The sequence below is a fragment of the Diceros bicornis genome, chromosome 3, assembly GCF_020826845.1.
Source record: "Diceros bicornis minor isolate mBicDic1 chromosome 3, mDicBic1.mat.cur, whole genome shotgun sequence".
In the NCBI taxonomy this organism is placed as follows: domain Eukaryota; kingdom Metazoa; phylum Chordata; class Mammalia; order Perissodactyla; family Rhinocerotidae; genus Diceros; species Diceros bicornis.
Window position 1 is genome coordinate 97,135,722 of NC_080742.1, and position 22,578 is coordinate 97,158,299.

Genomic DNA, 22,578 nt, shown 5'->3' on the forward strand with positions numbered 1-22,578 from the left:
TGACGCGACGGAAACTCCGTCTCCCATTGGTGGCGGTGAGGAGGCGGAGCCAGAGGCGGGGCTGCTGGCCCGGGAACTAAAAATAAAATCCGGCTGTGACCGCGCCGTTAGCCGCCAGGGAGGTTTGAAGGCCCGGAGCGTCTCAGTGGTGGAGGCGGGCGGGAGGGGCGGAGAGAAGCTAGCTCCCCAGTGATTGGTTAGACCAGGGGGAGGGGCGGGACAAGCTTTGGGAGCCGTGGTGATTGGCGGAACTCTGAGCGGTTGGTAGACTCGCGCCCGCTGAGCCCTTAAAAGGCGCGAGGCGCGTGGCCGTTACGGGCTGGGCTGTGGGTTGGTTGGTTTTTCCTCCGGGTTGGTTTTTTTCGGAAGAAACGCTGCTATATTGGCGTTAGTGAGTCTGGGTTTGAGGATGTAGCTGGTGACTAAGCGTCATCCATGAGTAAAAGACCGTGGAAAGAATGGAATATGCATTAATTCAAAATGTTAATGCATTTCATTAAAAAATGTGCGCCTTCCCAGTTCTGGTCTCAACTCTGCGTCCTGCGGACCCAGCACACCTCACAGGAAATAAATAGCGCAAGTCAATACATCTTTAATGTCAACACTTGCGTGGCTAATTCGGTAGACAGGCACCAGCTGTTGTTGGCTGAGAACGCTCCGAACTGTTCTTGGTGGGGGGGGATTTAAGTACGCTGGGCTCGCCCTCCTGTGTGGGCTGACCTCTCCAGTAAGGGGACGCTGTTGTATTTCCCACAAAAGACGCGCTGACAACCCTTTTTCCCACTGGTGCTGCTGAAGAGGCATTGGGGTGTTACAGCAAGGAACGCCAGCCCGGGAGGCCTCGGTTGTGGAAAATGAAGGTGCAAGCCCAGGCCTGAGCAATGAGGATGTGATGGGGAGATTTCAGCCAGGGAGACTTTTCCATCGTGGTAGATATTCTTACCCTTAGTGGTTGCTAAAGAAGCAGATAGCCCGCTACTGCAATGAGCGTCCTCTGTTGTCCCCGGGCTGTTTGACCACCTGCGTGGTCACGGCCCTTTGCCTTTCCCAGTGAGCACAGAGAAGGAACCCCTACGAAGCTGAGCTGCAGGATTGGGTTCCTCTGTATGAAGATCTAGAGGTGACTGTCCCATAAATGTGCTTATTTCTCATATAGGGTGTTATACAAAACCAAACAACGCAAGGGCCGGCCTGGTAGTGGTTAAGTTCGGCACACTCCACTTTGGCGGCCTGGGATTGGCAGGTTCAGATCCCAGGCGTGAACCTACACACTGCTCATCAAGCCATGCTGTGGCGGCGTCCCATATACAAAATAGAGGAAGATTGGCACAGATGTTAGCTCAGGGTCAATCTTCCTCAAGCAAAAAGAGGAAGATTGGCAACAGGTGTTAGCTCAGGGCCAGTCTTCCTCACCAAAAAAAAACCCAAACATGCAGATTTGGGAAACATGCCAAGGTCATTTCATTGCGTGGTCTTGTGGATGGCAGAGCAGTTTCCTCAACCGGGCCTTGATAGGCCTGAACTCAGGAGTCTAATGAGGCCATCCTGGGGAAGGCAAGTCCCCAACTTACACTGGTTGGGATGAAAAAAGATCCTCTTCTCTCTGAAGCCAGGGATCAGTCTGGCCTGAACCCTGAGATATGGAGTTTCATGGAGGGCTCCCAGAAGAGGGAAATGGAGTAAGCCAGCTGGAGTCCATGGAGGTAGGCCATTCATGAGGGAGGAATGTGCTTTGTTGAGTTAGAGCACTGGCGCTAGGGCAAAATCCTTCCACCATCCTGTTGAAGTACGCCTTGGAGAGGGGGACTGCGCATTCACATCCTGCGGGTCTGCAGATTGAAGCCCCAGGCGACCAGCTGGATGGCTCAGCAAGGAGCTCTGAGGCCAGGTCTGGGCCTATGCAGTAGTTGTAAATTGTTCTTCACTGTTAGGGGTTGAATGTGTCCCCCAAAAAGATATGTTGATGTCCTAACTTTCTCAGAATGTGATCTTATTTGGAAATAAGACTGTTGCAGATGTAATTAGTTAAGATGAGGTCATACTGGAGTAGGGTGGGCCCCTCAATGACTGGTGTACTTGTAAGAAGAGAAGAAGAGACACAGACACACATACACAGAAGGAAGACAACCATGTGAAGATAGAGGCAGAGATTGGAGTGATGCTGCCACAAACCAGGGAATCCCTGGGGCTCCCACAAGCTGGAGGAGGCAAGGAAGGATCCTCCCCTAGAGACTTCAGAGGGAGCACGGCCCTGCCGACACCTTGATTTTGGATTTCTGACCTCCAGAACTGTGAGACAATAGATTTATGTTGTTTTAAGCCACCCAGTTTGTGGTACTTTGTTATAGCGATCCTAGAAAACTAATCCATCAACTATCCTCAAATCGTCAATAAAATTGCATTAAAAGTTCAAATCTAGTTTCTGCTGGGCTGTGGATGAAATTTGCCTTCTCCCCAATTCTCCAAGCCAGAGTGCACCTAGTAGGAGCTTTCACCAGCAGAGGCTGCATGCCCAGCAGAGAAAGTCTCCTGAGGGTCCTTGGTAGTCGCCTGTCAAGATGGCTGGAGCAGAACACCTGCTCCTAAGAGCTTGTGCAACAGCACCTGGGGGATGCTCAGGGAGAACCAGGAGGCTATTTCCTTTCAATAAAATAGGCGATGGCTTCTGCCAGTAAGGCTTGCATTTACATGTGCTCTTCAAATGTGCCTTAGATGTGGAATTTAGTCACAGTATTCATAAACCACTGAAAGTTATAATTACCCTTTGACAGATATATTCACTATTGGTTCCTCCTCCTATGTGAAGAGTTCTCAGTGTTGGATTTTACCCAGCATGTGGAGATCCAGGGAGTTTCTTCCATTGGTGTGCAGGAAAAAAAATAAACTTCTGTTTTGTTAACATTTTTATTTTAAAAATAAAATAATTGAGCTTTGCGAATATGTAATATATGGATTGACCATGGCACCCTCGTCTCTTGTTTGACAGAGGGTGGCACGTCGTGACCGGTACAAGAGGTATCCTGGTGGGACTTCCTCAACAGGGAGGGGTTGGCAGTGTTGCCCTCAATGTTTAGTGTTCGGAATAGTATAATGTGTTGCTTTTCATGTGTCTGGTTCCGAGGAATTACAGAATATATTACCTAAGTTCTGCAAAACTAAATTAAATCTCACAAAATGGTTGTGGGTCTTAAAAGATTTCCGTCAGGGCCGGCCCCGTGGCTTGGCGGTTAAGTGCGCACGCTCTGCTGCTGGCGGCCCGGGTTCGGATCCCGGGCGCGCGCTGACGCACTGCTTGTAGGGCCATGCTGAGGCCGCGTCCCACATACAGCAACTGGAAGGATGTGCAACTGTGATATACAACTATCTGCTGGGGCTTTGGGGGACAAATAAATAAATAAATAAAATTATTAAAAAAAAAAAAAAAAAGCTTTCCGTCAAAGAAACCATGAATTAACAATTAGAATAAAAATGCAGTATACGCATACACTAAGAAAAATGGCAGGGCTACCGCCTCTTCCTTGTATGAGCTCTTTGCCAACTACATTAAAGGTAAACGTGGTAATCTAATCATATTTTGCAAGAAAATGACCAAAAATTTTTACAAAAAAGTAAAAATCCTTTTAAAATATGGATTCACATCCACTTTCATTAATGATGACTAAGTGTAATTACACCTGGATATTTGCTAATGACAGAGGAAGTATCCCTCACAAATAGCAAGATCTTTAAAAACTAAGCATCCAAAACACTAAGGCAGACTTTCAAATTTTTTGAAACTCTTTTTTGGAAAATTTCAAGCACATATAAAAGTAGATTAGTACAGTGAACCCTGGGCCCATCACCTGCTCCAGTGTTTGCTGAGTCTCGGACAATCCTGTTTCATCTATGTGCTGCCCGCTTCCCCAGTCACCCATGGGTTATTGTGAAGCAAATCCTAGACATCATACCATTTCATTCATAAGTATTTCAGTATTTTCTCTGAAAGATGACTCTTTTAAAAAATATGCCATTTTTACACCGAAAACAAACAAAACCCATTAAGGAGCCCTTAATACCACCAAATATCCAGACTATTCAAATGTCTCTTCATGCCTCATAATTTTCTTTAACAATTTGTTTCTTTAAGTCAGAATCCAAATAAAGTCCATATAATGCAGTTGGTTACTATTATCTCTTAAGTCTTTTTTTAAAATAAACTTTATTTTTTAGAACAGTTTTAGATGTATAGAAAAATTGTAAAGATAGTATAGAGAGTTCCCATGTGCCCTGCATCCGATTTTCCCCATTATTAACATCTACATTAGTGTGGTACATTTGTTAGAATGAATTAACCAATGCTGATACATTATTATTAACTAAAGTTCCTATATTATGCGGATTTCCTCAGTTTTCCCCTAATGTCCTTTTTCTGTTTCAGGATCCCACTTTACATTTAATTGTCATGTCTCCTTGGGCTCCTCTTGGATGTGACAGTTTCTCAGACGTTTCTTGTCTTTCATGACCTTGACAGTTTTGAGGAGTGCTGGTCAGGTGTTTTGCAGATTGTTCTTCAATAGGATTTGTCTGATGTTCTTCTCATGATTAGGCTGGGGTTACAGGTTTTGGGGAGGAAGACCACAGAGGTAGAGTGCCATTCTCATCACATCATATCAAAGGTGCCTAGTATCAACATGACTCATCACTGCTGATGTTGACCTCCATCACCTGGCTGAGGTTGTGTTTGTCAGGTTTCTCCACTGGAAAGTTACTCTTTTTCTCTCCCTTTCTACACCGTCCTCTTTGGAAGGAAGTCACCGTGTACAGCCTTCACAAACTGGGAGTTAGGCTGTATCCTAGTTTCCTTCAGCCTTTCCTTTAGAATTTCCTTTAGCATTTCTTGTAGTCTGGCAACAAATTCATCATTTATTTATCTGAAAGTTGCCTTTATTTCATTTCTTTAACTTTGCATTTTGAAATAATGATAGATTAACAGGTAGTTTCAAAAGTAGTACAGAAAGGTCCTGTGTACCATTCTCCAGATGATAACATTTTACATAAATATACTATAATATCAAAACCAAGATATTGAAGTTGGTGCAATCCACAGAACTCATTCACATTTCACAAGTTTTACATGCACTCATTTGTGTGTGTGTGTAGTTCTATTCAATTTTACTACATGTGTAGATTTATGTAACCAGAAGCACAATCAAAATACGTAGCTGTCCCATCACCAGAAAGATCTTCCTCATGCTGTCCTTTTATTTCTCTTTATTTTTTTTGCTGGATGTAGAATTTTAGGTAGACGGTGTTGGGTGTGTGTGTGTTTTAATGCATTAAAGATGTTCCATTTTCTTTTGGCCTCTATTTTTTTCTGTTGAGAAATCAGCTATCATCTTATTTCCTTTATGTAATATGTTTTCTCCACAACTGTCTGCTTTTAAGATTTTCTCTTTGTTTTTGATGTTCAGAGTTTGACTATGATGTGTTCACGTATAGTTTTCTTTGCTTTTATGCACTTTAAGGTTTACTGAGCTTCTTAGATTTGTGAGTTACTGTTTTTGATCCAATTTGGAAAACTTCCCAACCAATATTTCTTCAAGTATTTTTTCTGCCCCATGCTCACTCTCCTCTCATTCTGGAACTCCAATTTCACACATAGTAGACAGTTTGATAGCTTTCTACCAGTCACCGAGCCTCTGCTGATTCTTTTCTCTATTTTTTAAAAATTTGGATAACATATTTTTCAGTTCTAGAATTTCCATTTGGTTCTCTTTTTTAATTTCTATCTCTATCTTGAAATTCTCCCATCTCTATCCAACATACTCATATTTTCTGTAGGTTTTTAAATGTACTTATTGTAGTTATTTTTAAATCTTTGCTAATTGTAACATCTGGATCATTCATAGGTCTGCTTTTATTGAATGACTTTTCTCTTGATTATCGGTCATATTTTTTGTTTCTTTTCACATCTAGTAATTTTTATTTTATACTGGACATTATGGATTATATGTTGTAAAAATTCTGGATTCTGCATCTTTCCAAAACTGTTGAGCTTTGTTTTGAGTTAGTATTTGTATGTGCTGAAAGGTATGGATCAAAGTTTTTATTTTTTTTCACACACGAATATCCACCATTTGTTGAAAAGACTCTCCTTTCTCCACTGAATTGCCTTTGCATCTTTGTCAAAATTCAGTTGCTCATATATGTATGGGTCTGTTTCTGAACACTCTTCTGTTCCATTGATGTATTTGTCTGTTTTTTTTTTTTTATTGATGTTTTAATGGTTTCTAACATTGTGAAATTTTGGGTTGTACATTTTTGTTTGTCCATCACCACATATATGACTCCCTTCACCCCTTGTGCCCACCCCCCACCCCCACTGCCCTGGTAACCACAGTCCAGTTTTCTCTGTCCATGTGTTGGTTTATATTCCACATATGAGTGAGATCATACAGTGTTTGTCTTTCTCTTTCTGGCTTATTTCACTTAACATAATATGCTCCAGGCCCATCCATGTTGTTGCAAATGGGACGATTTTGTCTTTTTTTATGGCTGAGTAGTATTCCATTGTATATATATACCACATTTTCTTAATCCAATCGTCAGTCGAGGGACACTTAGGTTGCTTCCACTTCTTGGCTATGGTGAATAATGCTGCAATGAACATAGGGGTGCATAAGCCTCTTTGGATTGTTGATTTCAGGTGCGTTGGATAGATTCCCAGTAGTGGGATGGCTGGATCATAGGGCATCTCTATTTTTAATTCTTTGAGGAATCTCCATACCGTTTTCCATAGAGGCTGCACCAATTTGCATTCCCACCAGCTGTGTATGAGGGTTCCTGTTTCTCCACATCCTCTCCAACATTTGTTGTTTTTTGTCTTGGTGATTATAGCCATTCTAACAGGCGTGAGGTGGTATCTTAGTGTTGTTTTGATTTGCATTTCCCTGATGATTAGTGATGTTGAGCATCTTTTCATGTGCCTATTGGCCATCTGTATATCTTCCTTGGAGAAGTGTCTGTTCATTTCCTCTGCCCATTTTTTGATCGGGTATTTGTCTGTTTTTATATCAACACTATACTGTCTTGATTACTGTAGCTTTATAATAAATCTTGAAATCAAGTTGTTTCATTCCTCCCACCTTGTTCTTTGTTTCCAAAGTTGTTGTGGCTAATCTAAGTCCTTTGCATTTTCATATGAATTTTAGAATCCACTTGTCACTATCTACAAAAAAGCCTGCTGGGACTTTGACTGGCATCGTTCTGATTCTATAAATCAATTTTGGGAGGAATTATATTTTAGCAGTATTGAGTCTTCTGACCCATGAGCAAGGTATATCGCTCCATTTATTTAAGTCTTCATTAATTCCTCAGCAACATTTAGTACTTTTCAGGATACAGGCTATGCATATCTTTTATCAGATTTACTCTATTTCATATTTTGATGCTATTATAAATGGGATTAAAATTTTTTCAATTTTTGATTGTTTGTTGCTAGTATATAGAAATACAATTGGATTTTGATTATTGATCTCCTATCCTAAAACTTTGATAAACTCACTTATTAGTTTTAGTAGATTTTCTGTAAAGTCCATTGGTTCTTCTACACAGATAATCATGTAGTTTTTACTTGTTACTTTTCATTTTTGATGCTTTTTATATAATTTTCTTGCCTTATTGCACTATGATGCTGAAAAGAAGTGGAGAGAGCAGACAACCTTGTCTTGTCCTTGATCTTAGGGGGTAAGCAGTCTAAATTTCACCATTAAGTGTGGTATTTATTTGCCTGAGGACAAGATACAGTTGTTTCAGACTCTCAGATTTTAGCAAGAGATATTTGTATCTTAAATCATCATTAAAAAAGAAACATTGACCAGTATGCCAGTTTTATTCCAGAAATGGCCTGTCACCAAGGCAAGGACTTCAGTTTTGAATGAGGACCCGTGGGTTTGAAATCCTGCTCTGCCTCCTAAAATCCGCACAGCCTTGGACAAGCTACCCCACCTTCCTGTGTCTCAGAAGCCCACGGAGCAGGCCAGGTGAGCTGACACAGGGGGTGCTCAGCCTGTGCCTCCCAGGCACACCACGAGGGCTGAGGGCCGGGTGAGCTAACACGGTGGGGAGGCTCAGCCTGTGTCCCTTCCTCTTGCCTTTCTTCTTTTCTCTTCGGGGATTGGATTAAATGCTTGATTCTGTCTACACTTTATAGGACACTGAATATGAAGTTTCCTCTTAATCTTGTTTTCAAATTATTCTATGATATTTACTCTTCCCTGCATTCTTTCATAACAGTAGTTCCCTTCTTGTTACTTGTTCTTTAATGTGGTTTTTGTTGAAGATTTTATTTCCAAGGAAAGGGCAAGTTTCCTTTGATTTTGATGGAGGAAAGATTAGCTACATAAATCTCTTGAAATTAAAGCAAGTCAACCAAAACACAAACATGAAAGGAGTATCAAATGCTTCCCTGAACTAAAAGGGTTCCCAGCCCAGAACCTCTAAAGTGGGGAGGGCTCCTACTGCTTGACCTTGAAGGAGGTAGCCCAGAAGAAAAGAAAACCAGCTGCAGTGGTTAAGAGGTGAGAGAGGAGCAGCCAGCTGGAGAGGAACCAATGAGAAGCCCTAGAGGCAGCTCTTGGCAGGAGGAACAAAGTGGTCTGACCTCAGCGTGCTGTACAGAGGTCTCCCGGGACTGGGCAGAGCCAGGCTTGGTTCATAAGTCTCCTTTGTCAGTCGGATGCCAACATGACCAAGATCAGGGTCAAACAGAAAACTTATAAAACAGGTTGGATGTTAAAAAAAATGGTGATGTGCCCAGATAAACTATAAGAAAGAAGCCAGCTTGATTTATCGTGTATAAGAATATTTGGCTATTAATTTATTTCCATGAAGATTATAATTTTTAAGATTAATGCAAGCATAAAATCAGCCAACCATCAATAGTTCAAGAAAAATTGCCATTCAGTATGCCATATACAAAACAGTAAAAATATTCAAGTAGGAGAATTTTGTGGCCTGGTTGGGCAATCGATTACCTTATAGAACCTAATTTAGCAATACATAAATTCTAAACAGAAATATCTCATCCAGATTTGGAATATAGCTTTATCTCAGTGTTTGCTGAGATGTAGAAGCTCATTAGTAACCTGCCAGCTAATATTAGATAAAGGTCATTACATCAGTACTGTCTGTATGGATGTTTTTATTTCCAGCTCTGCTGAACAGATCAGGCAAGGTGCTTGCTGGTTAATTATACAGCTGTTTTCTGGGGAGCTCTTGGAAGGCTTTTCCTGCCCATAGGACCCTTCTGGGGATTTCTTCCTGCATAGGGTTGCATGTTCTGTGCCATATGACTGCAAGTCTGGCCCACTGCTAGCTGGATCAGGATGGGCACCTGACCGAAGGGCAGCCAATTTATAAGTTGACCTGTGGCCTGCTTAAAGCTCTGCTTGGAAGGGTGATCTATATTGTGTTGTGATTGGTTCAATCAATCCTATCCTCTCGGAGTTTGACCGTAAGACGAGTAAAGTTGGCAGTTGGAAGCGGGGTAGAAGCTGAAAGACACAGGGAGACAGAACCATGAGCAGCAGAAGACACAAAGCAGAGAGGGACACAGCAGGATAGAAGCAGTGGGTGCAGGTGCTGCTGCTGCTCTTGGGGTGACAGCAGAACCTGAGTGGGAGAGCAGCGCTGCACCATGTTCCCTCGGGGCCAGCTGTGCAGAGTGGAGATCTCTATCTGCCTCACTTTTCAGTATGACCTGTCACTAAGGTAACCAACCTATAGCTTTTTCTCAGGACCCGGGACACCAAGCAAGGCCTTTGCTTACGTAACTGACTGGTTCTCACTAGTGGCTCTCGGTGTCATTGAGTGAGTGTGGTACAGTGTTGGCCTTGGCCATGGTCAGTATTTAGCCAGAATATATATAAAGGGAGAGGTGGATGGGCCAGCCAGTAATACAGCCGGGAAAAATATTAGGGGGTAGGATAATTAAATTCTGTGAAATTGGAGGATATGTCTTAGAATTTATGATAATTCATTACCTTTCAAATTTTGGATTGTGTAAGTAGATTTCCATTAAACAAGAATTGTTGATTATGACAATTGTTGACATTTTGTAATTTTAGTTTTGCAGTTTTTTTCACTCGTGAGCTCCCGTCCCTCTTTAAGTAATTTTGCTGCAAATAGGCTAAAGAGTTAGCAGAAGCAGTCAAGATTACTCACCATTACTGGGTAGATCCATACAACCAAAGGCTTACCTCAGATCAGGGTTTTTCTTAAGGCTCTCTGTCTTAGTCTGTTCGGGCTGCTAAAGCGCTGTAGACTGGGTGGCTTATAAACAACAGAAACTTATTTCTCACAGTCCTGGAGGCTGGAAGTCTGACGTCAGGGTGCCAGCATGGTTGGGTGAGGGCCCTCTTCTGGGTCGCAGATTTCTTATTGTATACTCACATAGTGGAAGAAATAATAATAATAATAAATCTCTTGAAATTCCATTGTTGAGAGGTAGCCACTATTAGTATTTTGGTATAATGTATTTCTAGACTTTTTTCTAATCATTTATCTATATATTTATAGTCTACAAACATGAAGGCATACTGTCCATACCAATTTACACCATCTTTCTTGGCAGATATGCATCCATCTACAGCATCATTTTAACTGTCTACGTAGTATTCCATTCTATGACTGCATCATGATCTGTGATAATAGCAATTTGTGGAGCTTTTACTTGGTTCCAGCTGCTTTATATGTATTATCTCAACTAATCCTCACACCAACTCTATGAGGATAGGTATGATTCGGTATCTCCATTTAACAAACAGAAAACTGAGGTTTAGGGCTGTCAGCCTGCTCCAGATTGCATGTCTGTCAAGTGCAGACTGGAATGCTGGGGGTCCGACTCCAGCACCCAAGCTTTTAACAACTGTGCTTTTGTGCTTCCTATTGTTGGGCACTCTGGTGGCTTCCAGAAAGCCACATGCCAATCATTATTTTGGTATAAATATAATTTTGTATTTAACTAGATGAACGTTTAAATTTCACAGAACAAGTTTTTGTTGTTGTTGTTGTGAGGAGGACTAGCCCTGAGCTAACATCCATTGCCAATCCTCCTCTTTTTGCTGAGGAAGATTGGCCATGGGCCAACATCCATGTGCATCTTCCTCTACTTTATATGGGACGCCGCCACAGCCTGGCTTGACAGGCCGTGCGTTGGTCCATGCCCAGGATCTGAACCTGTGAACCCCGGGCTACTGAAGCAGAGTGCGCGAACTTAACCACTATGCCACCGGGCCGGCCCCACATAGAACAAGTTTTTAAAGTAAAAGCAATAAAATGTTATGCCTTTCCCACTGATACTTAATAACCTCAAATTACAATTTACACTAATTCTATTCTTGAGGAGATTGCCGTGTTAATTCCCTCCACTCCCCTCCTGTGGTCACACCTTCCCAGATTGAGGACGTTACGTGGTCCTGAGGCTGCTCTGCTTCACAGAGGCCTCTGGCTGAATTCCTCCGCTGCCAGCAGCGTCTCTTCCTCCCCAGGCTTAGCAGAGAGAGGAAGAGCTGCTTAGGAGACAAGAAGGACACAATGCCTCTCCTCTCCTCTCCTGCCCCCTCTAGGACCTCTGCCCCGCCCCCTACATTTTTTCCCCATGCTGAAAAGTCAGAAATTAAAGAACATCCTTACGTACGTTGTATAAGATCTGCCCATCTTTTCCCCACTAGGAACGCAGTCATTTCCCACTTGTGGAAGGAGCACAGCACTTGCCTCAGGAAGGCTATTGCTAGCAGCTGCTAGCTGGATGTAACTGGAACCCAGTACAATACTTCTGGAAGCAGAGTGAGTTCATAAACTGGTACAGGGCTGACTTCCAACATTAATAGATTGTGATGCTAAATGAGACTGGCAGATATTTTCCAATTTGATTCAGATTATCTCTGAGACATGGCCAATTTAATCCAGATTTCCTAGGATGATGGTCTAATGGCATTCTCATTTAGGCTTGTAAATGTGTTATGACAGCTGGTAGAAACTCAGGAACTGTACTTAGAAGGGGGACAAATTGATTCTAGTCTCCTACGGGATCAGTATACACTTAAAAACTTTGAGTCTTCAAACAAAAGCACAGGGAACCCTAGGAGGATGCAAAAGCTTTCCAAGAGACACAAGAACAGATAATTTAAGGAGAATCAACTTTCAGATTTTCAACTTAAATGTATACTGTTTCCTAGATGGATCTGCCTGAGAATATACCTGAGTTCACTGTAGCTCTTTCTCCACTGTACAAAAGAAAGGTAGACCCTCCACCAGTCCTGAGTATTACCAGGTTGCATTGTTCCAGGTGTATAAACACTGAGGCACCAAATAAAGGGGAAAAACTCCTTTAAGTGATTAATGGAAACATCATAAACCCTTAGTGCTTCCTACGTTCTTCCTTCTTATACACGTTTATGTTAAGGTCGAAGCTTGGTGTTGGAAGTGAGGTATTTTACCCTGAGTTGAGATATTCAGAAATAGGATAGAGAGGGGTGGTGAGAAGACCATTTTCATTTATTTCCCTCTTCCATCCCTTGGCTGTTGTCAATATATATCATTTTTGAGGGAGAGTTTCATAAGAGCAAAACAAAGAGAGCATTGATAAGAAACAATATGTATAAAAACCAGCTTTGAAAAAAAAATTTATCAGAACATAATTCTTTTCAACTGCTCTCAATACTCATCTCTTGGCTATATCATTAACTAGAAAGAAAAGAACTTTAAATAGCCAAAGCAGTATGATAGTTAAGCTGATTCTGTTAAATATAGCTGAAAAAATTTCTTAAACTACCAAAATTTTTAACATATATTAGATGAAACCCAAGGATAAAACTTTTATATTTTTTTCCACGGTTGGTATGCATTGTTCAAAAATGATAGTTAAAACCCATTTTATCAAATCATCATGAACTATTTCTCAATTTTAATCATTTTTATTTCATCTTTTAAAATGTTTAAAATTTCCTACCTCCAAAGAGCGAAAAACAGAAGTATATGCCAGCTGCTGGACCAATTAGTGTTAGCTTTATGTAGTCATACTTTTCTCTTTCACTGAAGACATGGGAAAATTTTGATCATGATATCCAACAAAATAAAGTTATTTCTTTTTAAATATATGATTCTTATTTAATAAATTATTTTCAAATAAATGAAAGTTGGAAATAGATGGTCTAAAATGAGACTCAAGTTTCTGGAGTGCTAATTTTTTGTGTTTATGCCAGGCTGGAGCATCAGTGGAATATTTCTGAAGGTTTTTGATACTGTATTTCTTGTTTTTGAGCGTTCGCTTTCTTTTTGTCTTTTACGCTGAATTGCATCATGTCAGGAAGCACACAACGTCTGGTTGTCCTATAATAGGCAGTACAAGCCCGGTCTAGGAGGTGTTCTTGCCAAAAAATTAAAGCTGAGTCTGATCAAGCCCCAGCTGTAACCACAGGGATCGAGGAACATGCTAAATGACCCTCAAGGAAACGTCGGCAATCCAGAATGTGGGAAGATCTGTAGGATACTCATCCCGATTTCTTCAACAATAAGGACATGGGAAAAGGAGGGGGAGGTAGAGAACTCTGATAGGTTAAAAGAGACCTGAGAGGGAAATCAACCAAATCCAACGTGTGGATCTTGTTTCGATTCTGATATGAACACACCAAATGTGTGTTACATTGGGGGTGTTTGAAAACGGAGATATTACATGATATTAAGGGATTTTTGTTAATTTTGTTCAGTGGGGATAATGGCATGATAGTTAAATTTTCTGGAGTCCCTATCTGTTTGAGATAGTGATGAAATATGCAAAAATTCCAAATAGTAGAAGGGGAAAAATGGAATAAGAAATGGAGTGGAATGAGGAAAAAAAGGAGGGAAAAAGAAACATAAAAGAAAGCCATGCAAATAGAAAACACAAACACAAAATACAAATATATTAGTAGTTATAACAAATGGACCTAAATGTTCTAGTCTAAAGACAAAAATTGAGAGACTGGATTTAAAAAGAAAAAATCCATATGATTATTACAAGAGACATATCTAAAACGTAATTATTATACAGAAAAATTGAAAGTAAAAATTGGAAAAGGATATACCAAATACTGACCAAAAGAAAATCTGTGATGCTGTATTGATATAAAACAAAATAGGTTTTAAAGCAAAACCATTATGGATAGAGAGTCTCTAAATAATTATAAAAGGTTTAATTCACCAGGAATATATCACAATTCTAAACCTTTTTGCAGCCAATAACATTCATTCATGCAAAATATATTAAGCAAAACTTGACAGAACTACAAGGAGAAATAGAAATCATACAGGACATTTTAATACCTTTCTTTCAGTAACTATAGTGAAATAGTTTTTGAATAGTGAAATAGTTTTGAAAGTCAGTAAGGACAGGAAAGATTTGAAGAGCAGAATAAACAAACTTGTTTAATGACCACCTATAGGACATTGCTGTCAAAAAATGAAAAGAAATATATTCTTTGCAAGCACATATAAGCCATTTATGAAAACTGACCATGTAGTGGGTCATAAAGCAGGTCTCAACAAATTTCCAAGAATTTCTCATATTGACCACATTCTCTGACCACAATGCAATTAAGTTAGAAATCAATAACAAAAACATAGAGAACCTCGTGCATTTGGGACATAGGAAATATACATATTTCATGGGTCAAAAAAATCATAAAGCAAATTAGAAAATATTTCAACTGAATGATAAAAATACTGCAAATAAACACTGCAAAGCTATGGGATGCCATAAAAGGGACATTTTTAACCTTAAATGCTTACATTAGAACAACAGTAAAAGGCTGAATGTTAATGAGCTTAGTGACATATTTAAGAGGTTAGGCTAAGAACAGAATAAATTCAAGGAAAGCAGAAAGAAGGATAACTAAAGAGCTGAAATTAAAGAGATAGAAAAGAAAAAATTTAATATCAACAAAGTAAAATGTTGGTTTTGGAAAGGACTCATAAAATTGACAAGCGTCTGGCTGGACAGCAGTTCTAGAAAAGTCACTGGTCCAGACTGAAGCAGGAGGATGGCAAGGCCCAGGAGGGATGTCTCTGAGAAGAAGGAAACAGATGGGTTACCTCATGTTTTTGAACTCAGTGTGAGGAGAGGAGCATTTCTCGTGGAGAGTTTGAAGATGAATTAACGCTAGATGATGGAAAACTAAGCAAATGAAGTGACAGCTGGGGTCTGCCAAGGCGGTGCGTGGGGTCATCCAGGGATGGGACTTTTTCAGGAGGAGAGGGGTACGGGGATTGTGGTGTCTAGGCATGGACGTTGGCATCCAGGCTGGACGAGGAGGGCAGGAAGCGGGAGGCGCAGACCGTCAAGAGGCTGTGGGCTAGCCCCGTTTTGTGGGCTCACAGGGACCCGAGCAAGGGGCTGGGGGAAGTGATGGATGAGGAGGAGGAGGGGGGGGTCCCCCTGCCCCGGTCAGTGTGTTCTTTCATCCAGTGACCCCCACTTGAAAATGCGGGAGGACCGACTGCTGATGGAGCTCCTGGACGGGAGCCCTCTGTCGCTTCACTGTCCTGCCAGCTGTGCTCCTGGGCTTGCTTACACTATCACTTTAGTTTCACAAACAGAGGTGGGGAGCATTCTTTCTCCCAGGCAATTTGCAAATAATAGAAGAAAGGACACACTGTTCTTTAGAAACTGTTTACACTTTTTTTTAAAAACCTATTTTAAAAAACATTTGGGTCAACTAATTTATAGCATAAAAAATAGAACTTTCAGGTGCAAAGGTATAATGAACAAATCTAAATTATTCATTACCAAGTGTTGTGTTAAGACGTCTGAAATCTATAATATGGTTACCCTGTCAATTGCTAATAATAGTAGCCTGCTCTATTTCTAATAGATGCATTTCAAGGTACCAGAAAATAAATCTCTGTCGCCATTTGAAAAATCTCGTGTGTATTTTGATTCTTAGCTTTGTCTTTTCTATCACTTATTTTAATTTTAATATGTCCAGGTTAAGATAAAGTTACTTTAAAAGGAAGGCAAACTGTTTACTTTTGTAAACATTTTTTTGTAAAGTTTTAAAAACAATTTTTTATTTATGGAACATTTCAAACACGTACTCAGTACCTAGCTTTGTCATGCTAATCAATCTGCCCAGGGGCTGTTTCTCAAACAGGGTTTTTTGGAAGTTTCTGGAAATTGTGCCAGCTAACAAAAAGAGACAAGGAGCAAAGAAAGAAGGTACCTGGGAATTCTCAGAATACCATGGGGTGGCTGCTTCTGGATTTTAAGAGGGTCAGGAGTGAGCTCATCGAGTCCCCTGCTCCTTCCATGCAAGTGTCAGGGGCTGTCTCTACCCTCGTGTCTTTCCGGTCTTTTCTACTCCCAGCTCCTCCTGACCCCAGTCTCATTTTTCTCTCTGAGCAGTGTTGGTGTCCTTTCTCCATTCTCCTCACAAAGGAAGGGAGCTCCCTTCACACGGGGTCTGTTGTGTTGTGCTGTGCTCTCGACGGTCACGTGAGGGCAGCTCTCTGACCTCGGGTGCTGTCTCTGATAGGGCAGTGCCCTTTGTGTTATTAGCAAAGGAGCAACACTGGCCCGCAGAAGCCTTCCTTCTGCATCTCCTTCCGGGAGCCCTGTGTCTGCCCTCAAATGTTAAGGCTTAAGACAGAGAAGAGGGCTGCCTCTGAATTTGTAGATGATGCTCCATATTCTGTGGCATCTCTCTAACTTTATCAAATAAACCGGCAATTTAGAGGGAAAAGCTTCGTGTGACCGGAGCATTTCACGAGCCCCACGAACCTAGTAGGTGTACTGGCCTTTGCCAACCACTCGTCAAACGTTGGACAAACATTCATGAAGCACCTACCAGGTGTAGGAGACTTGCCAGGGCGAGAGTATGGAGATGAATAAGATCTTGTTACCTTCCTTGTGGGACTGGGGTGACCACCGCATCCACCATGACAACGCCTGATGCTGACATCTGTACAGCCCTTTAGCGTTACGGAGCGCCCTTCCATATAACAGTATGTGTACGTATATATATTTATCCCTCTCAACAACTTTACAGCGGGGAAACCCAGGCTAAGAACGGGGAGGGGTTTTACAACCGTTTCCTGCTAGCACAAGGCGGTGCTGAGAAGCAAATCTGACTCGAGACGCCGCGTGGTTCCACGCGCCGCTCTTGCCAGCCAGGCAGGAGGCAGAGTGGCACACGCACTTGAGGTAAGGATGGCTCAGCGTGTCACAGTCACGTGCGGCACAGAGGAAGGGGGCGTCTGCTTGCGGGGTGGGAAGTGAGATTTGATGTGGCCGTGAGAGAGGAGTTGCGTTTCTGTAGGTAGGGGGCAGGTGGGGACCAGCTCGGGTTGGTGGGCAGGTGTGGAGGGGCGGTGCTTTAAGGAAGTGGGGAGGGGCTCAGGGGCTGAGGAGACGGCCTGGGAGTCCTATCCGGGTGGCGGTGAAGGGCCTCATCCCCCACCGAGCAGGTCGGGCTTGACCCTGTAGGCAGTGGGGCCGCTGATGGCTTCCGAGCAGTGAAAGGAGCTGATTAGATGTCTGGTTTAAACACGCAATTTAACGACTCCGACGAGTGTAGCTGGAAGGGTCGCCTTTTTGGGCTTACCCATCTGAATGCGTTCGAAAGCTTTGTCAGAAACGCTGCCATTTTATGTTGTCTTTTCAAGGGGCGGGGAGGAGAGAAGGAGGATTAAAAGGCTCACAGAAGGTTCAGAGGTTTCCCGCGTCTCTGCTTCGTGTGTGAAGACGGTGAGTCCCACGTGGGTGAGGCGCCCGCGGGGGTTTGGGTGGAGGTGTCCGGTGGGCAGGGAAGCCCCGACCTTGGAGCTCAGGGCTGGGGCTGTCCATAGAGGTTAAGGCTGAGCCGAGCGCGACCTCTCCCCTCCCCCTGGCGGGGCAGGGGGAGGCCCTGGAGCCAGCAGACAGCTGATCCCACAGCCAGGGCCGGCCTTGTAGGCCAGGAAGCATGTTCTAAGGGTTGCAAAAGCAAGGAGGCCCTCAGGTGTACAGTGAGGAAAGGTAGGAGAGATGCTGTCCCCCCTCAGATCTTGCTGGCCAGGAAGTCGGCTGGCCTCAAGGGCAGTAGTGTGAGGTTCCCACTTGGTCTTTGTGGCTGAGGCCATGTCCATAAGCCGCACAGGGCAGGGTTTGGGGCCTTTTCTTATTCCTCACAGGCCTTGGGGGCACAATTGAGAAGAGGTATGAAGAAAGGGAAGGGGCCTGTTCTTAAGACCACGGGAGCTCAGCTGAGAGTGAGCAGTTTGGCACCTGGAGGAGGCTAGGAAGCATTTCTTCCTCCAATGCCCACCGGGATCAGGGCGAGCTGGAATGAGTGAGGGGCCCCAGGGCCTGTGGCGGATGTGTTTACCTGCATTCTCTCAGATTCGTTGTGGTGTTGACCACTCTTTTGTCTACCAAAGGCCGGGGAGCAGTGGGAGAGGGCCAGTTGTTATGAGTTCCTGACATTGGTGAGTAGAAACCGCCACGAGGCCAATCCTCTGTCTCCAACATACTAGACATGGGTGCCCCTTGGGGCTCTGGTCTCAAATGAAATCCAGGGATTTCGATGCAGGTTTTCCAGGGAGACACACACACGTGAAGTCAGAGCGGGGTTCCAGCGAGTTCAGCACTTAAAGTGCAGAGATGTCTAGAGAGAACTGGGTACCTGATTTTCTTCCCGACCTCCCTGCAGGAAGGAGCCTCAGTATGCTTTGAGAGCTGAATGATAATTTTACTATGTCCTTGCTTAGGTCGACACCTAAAGGTAAATTTTAATGCAGTGTGTTTAGTCCAAGAAATAAGATGGGGCTGTCCACAATGAGGGAATTTCAGGGGTTTCATGTGAAGGTGTTTTGAGCATGCTCTCTATGTAGACTTACAACTATGCTGGCTTTGCAGGTAATTTTATGTGAAAAACAATTTTGGAGCCTGTTCTAGATTTCTTTACGAAAATAAAATGAGTAAAATTTACTTTCCAAGTATTTCCCTATGGGTAGGAATTTTCTCCTGAGAGTGCTATTATGCAAAGCAAAATCCTCTTTTTGGTGAAAATGCTTTGGAAGGAAATTGTGACAAGGGTCACAGGGACCTATGGAATTCACCTGTGGGTTATTTCCATCATCCCCTTGCCCGGAAAGGCTGCCTGCTGAATTTTTCTTCCAAAGACAGGTGGATTCAGTTAGGAAGTAACAAATATAATCAAAATGCCCAGAAGATTCTAATTGTTGAGGGCAGCGTTTCTAACCTCAACACCACTGACATCCTGGGCTGGATACTCTTGGTTGTGGGGGCACTGTCCTGTGCAGTGTAGGTTTTGCAGCATCCGTGGCCTCTACCTACCAGATGCCGGTAGCACATACCCCGTCTTCCCACCCCCAGTGGTGACAACCAAAAATGTCCCCTAAGGTCCAAATCTCCCCGGGTTGAGAACCACTGGTTTAAGAGGGCTATCTGCTCATGCAAATGTTTTTCTAAGAAAATGTTATAAGAAACATCAGTTTAATAAATTTATGTTTTTCTTAGAGATTAGAATACAAAACAGAATGGACGCCCTCCATTTCTGGAACAGACATGGTGTTTCTAACGTGCTCTTGCTTTCATAGTCATCATTTATTTGTTCACAACAATCCTTTTAGGTGCTGCCAGCTCCTCCTTGGTGTGAGGGCCAGAGTCCCTGCTGGTGACACAATGGCATTGCAGTGAGCCTACTGCCCACGGGGTCCTGGCGAGCCTCACAGTGATGAGGACGCTGCAGACACCCGAGGCTCGTCCATCAAGGGTTTCAAGGTGGGTGTCTCTCTTTCAGGAGATAGACGGCTTTTCCCCTAGAATCCTTCCTGCACCTGGCCTTCTTTAAGTGCCACTTCTCTGATTCCTAGGACACTGGGAAGCACATTCACTATCACCCAGCCTTTATCGTTTGATGGGAACAAATGCTAACTTTTAGATGGAAACTAAAGGATAACACACTGTCGTTAGTCGTAGTCTGATGACTAGACGAGGCTGCTCCACTCAAGCCAACGTGCAAAACACACGTCCACACAACTCAAAACCCTTAACAAGGGTTAGAGAGGGTCAGAGGCCTGCTGGACGTGCATGTGCCTCATGGGAAGAGAAACTGCTAACATTTCTTTATAAGTAAGTGGCCCCAAACTGTTTTCTGAAGCAGAAGATACACAGCACGTCACCTATACATCGTGTAGTCCGTGCGCACTTGTGTGCACTTCACAGACAAGGGGCAGATTGAGAATAGATGCTCCGAGCTTCAAAACTGCATTGTTTTAAGCAGCTTTGTGACTTTCTTCCTTTTTCCCAAGCATTACCATTAGCCTAAGTCACAACCACTACTGTTTCTATGGGGAAAACATAATCATATGCTCTTCCTCATATCTGGCCTCCTAGGAAATGAAAACATTGACACCTAAGCACAAGAAAATCTGCGTGGCAACTTTTAATTAAATATGTTCTATTTAATAATGGAGAGATATAAAGTTTATGAGTAAAATCATTAAGGTTTTTTTTCTGATGATGAGAAGAAAGGATATGAGAATTCATTTTCTCCTTTATTCAGGGAGAAATATCTAAGTGGGAAACTGCATGTAGAATTTTAATTCCTATGTGCTGAAATACATGGTATTTTAAAGAACTTCTTTAACAAAATGGTATATAGTAGGATTTATTTTAATTTTTCAATCTGCAAAAAAAAAAACCCAAAAAACAAAAAACCAAACTATACTCATATATATACAGTGTCAACATTTTCAGAGCACTTACATCAGGAAACATTGTGTTTCTCTTCAACCATGACAATACTGCATATGCCACAATGAAATTTACAGAAACAATCGCATCAGCAGTCACACAAACATCGTGATTTTACATTTCAATACACAAGAAAAAAATAGACATCTTCCCGGCACTTCGTTTCCTCATAACCGCGGCCTGTTTCCAGTCCAGCAGAGCAGGTTTCCACACAGGCTTTTAGAAACTTCGTCTTTTAAAGCCGAACAGTGGCTCTTTTAGAAGTCATATCCTTTCCAGATCCAAACTTAAATAATGAGAAATTTGCCATTTTAAAATAACAACCAATGGTTTATTAATAGGTATGGTGAAGTTTACCCACCAAAAGATGTGTAAAAAATTGCATCAAAGTAAAAATAAATAAAGCTGTTGTAAAGCAGTCTTGCTTACACTGCAGTTCAGAACAGAACACTTAAACATAAAACTGTCATTAAAATTTTATAAAGTAATTATTTATATTCCAATTACAACTGTTTGACACATCTAATGAAAACAAGCTGATTTGGTAAAGGTTCAAAGACTGTCACACGCCAGCACAGTGTCACTTCACACAGGGACACGCTCCGCTGCAAGGGGCAGTAGTGATGACATATCGCTGTGTTCTGACATAAGGCACTAGATCTGAATATGCCATACACTCGCCTTATGTCATATTACCTGTTACATACCAGTGAGTTCTTTGAAATGAAAACTAATAAAATTTCAGGACACAGTGCACTTGAATGACATACAGCATTTGAAATATTTCAGACAAAGGCCTGAAAATAGTCTTTTAATGCAAGCCTGAATCTTCAAACACATAAAATCTTTCTTTTTTATGCTTAGTTTCAACATTACTGGAAAAAATACCCATCACTAAACCCTGATATACATTCTCAGCCATTTCAGTCTCTTCTATCACGGTCAGTGTTCATGAGGCAAAGCGTGACCCAGAATCTTTGTTCAAGTTTTCCTACAAGGGCTTCTCCATTCACAGCGGTCATTCGGTTTCCGTCTCCTTCTGTTTGGCACCTGTCAGCAGAGGGAAAATGAAAATTTCAAAGCAACAAAAATATGTTGCAGCTGTGCATGTCCTACATCACAGTAGCAGTGGTTCTGCACCTCAGTGGTTCCTGCCTGTACCCTGCAGTGCCTTATGAGGACGTTCCAGAGGCTGCAGGAGGTGGAGAAGTGGGAATGACCAGGTGGGCTCCAGCTCCCCACTCTCAACCAGCATTACTGCAGCACACTTTTAATCCATATTACACATTGTAATTCTAAATATGTAAGATTTCATTTGGAAAATAAAAGGGTTCTGCTAAAATTTTTTAAAAATAAATATGTATTAGTGAAGATGCAAAGTATTTCCGTTGTACATACTTACAAAAATGTAAAAAAAAAAAGCATTATAACATGTTTAAGGGTAACTGCACATGACACCTACCCCTATCTGGCCAGGATATTTCAAAATGGGTTGCTGGAGCTACCATTGTTCTCATCACAGCAGCTTCTCTCCTATTTTCTCATCAGACCCCAGAAGACACTACACTTTTGAAAGAGATTATCAATCTATAAAAATAAAGGGCTAAAAAACTGTAGCTATTGCCATCAGATTGCTTCCTCATTGGCTGCATGTGTAGATACTGAGGTTTGTCTGGACAGTCTAAGTTTGACAATGAACTATGGCTAAAAACTTTCTCGGAAAGAAAGTGTTAAATATTGAATCAGTATCCATAATGAGGAGTTGTGTCCATTATCTGGTAAAAAGAATAACCACTGGTACCTTT

The 22,578-nt window shown here is 42.2% G+C and overlaps 1 protein-coding gene and 1 long non-coding RNA gene across 3 annotated transcripts in view; one reads left to right on the forward strand and one right to left on the reverse strand.

Moving 5' to 3' along the window:
* The first annotated feature begins 19,531 nt into the window (after nt 1-19,531).
* Nucleotides 19,532-20,741, forward strand: LOC131399406 (uncharacterized). Its single transcript, XR_009217126.1, has 2 exons — nt 19,532-19,798; nt 20,414-20,741. It is a non-coding gene; the product is annotated as an uncharacterized LOC131399406 (long non-coding RNA).
* Nucleotides 20,677-22,578, reverse strand: part of PRKAG2 (protein kinase AMP-activated non-catalytic subunit gamma 2) — a 274,878-nt gene continuing 272,976 nt past the window's right edge. For both annotated transcript variants that reach the window (XM_058533601.1, XM_058533595.1), the window contains exon 16: nt 20,677-21,823. In XM_058533601.1, the coding sequence (XP_058389584.1) occupies nt 21,792-21,823 (32 nt within the window). In that variant the 3' untranslated portion in view covers nt 20,677-21,791. The remainder of the gene's footprint in view (nt 21,824-22,578) is intronic.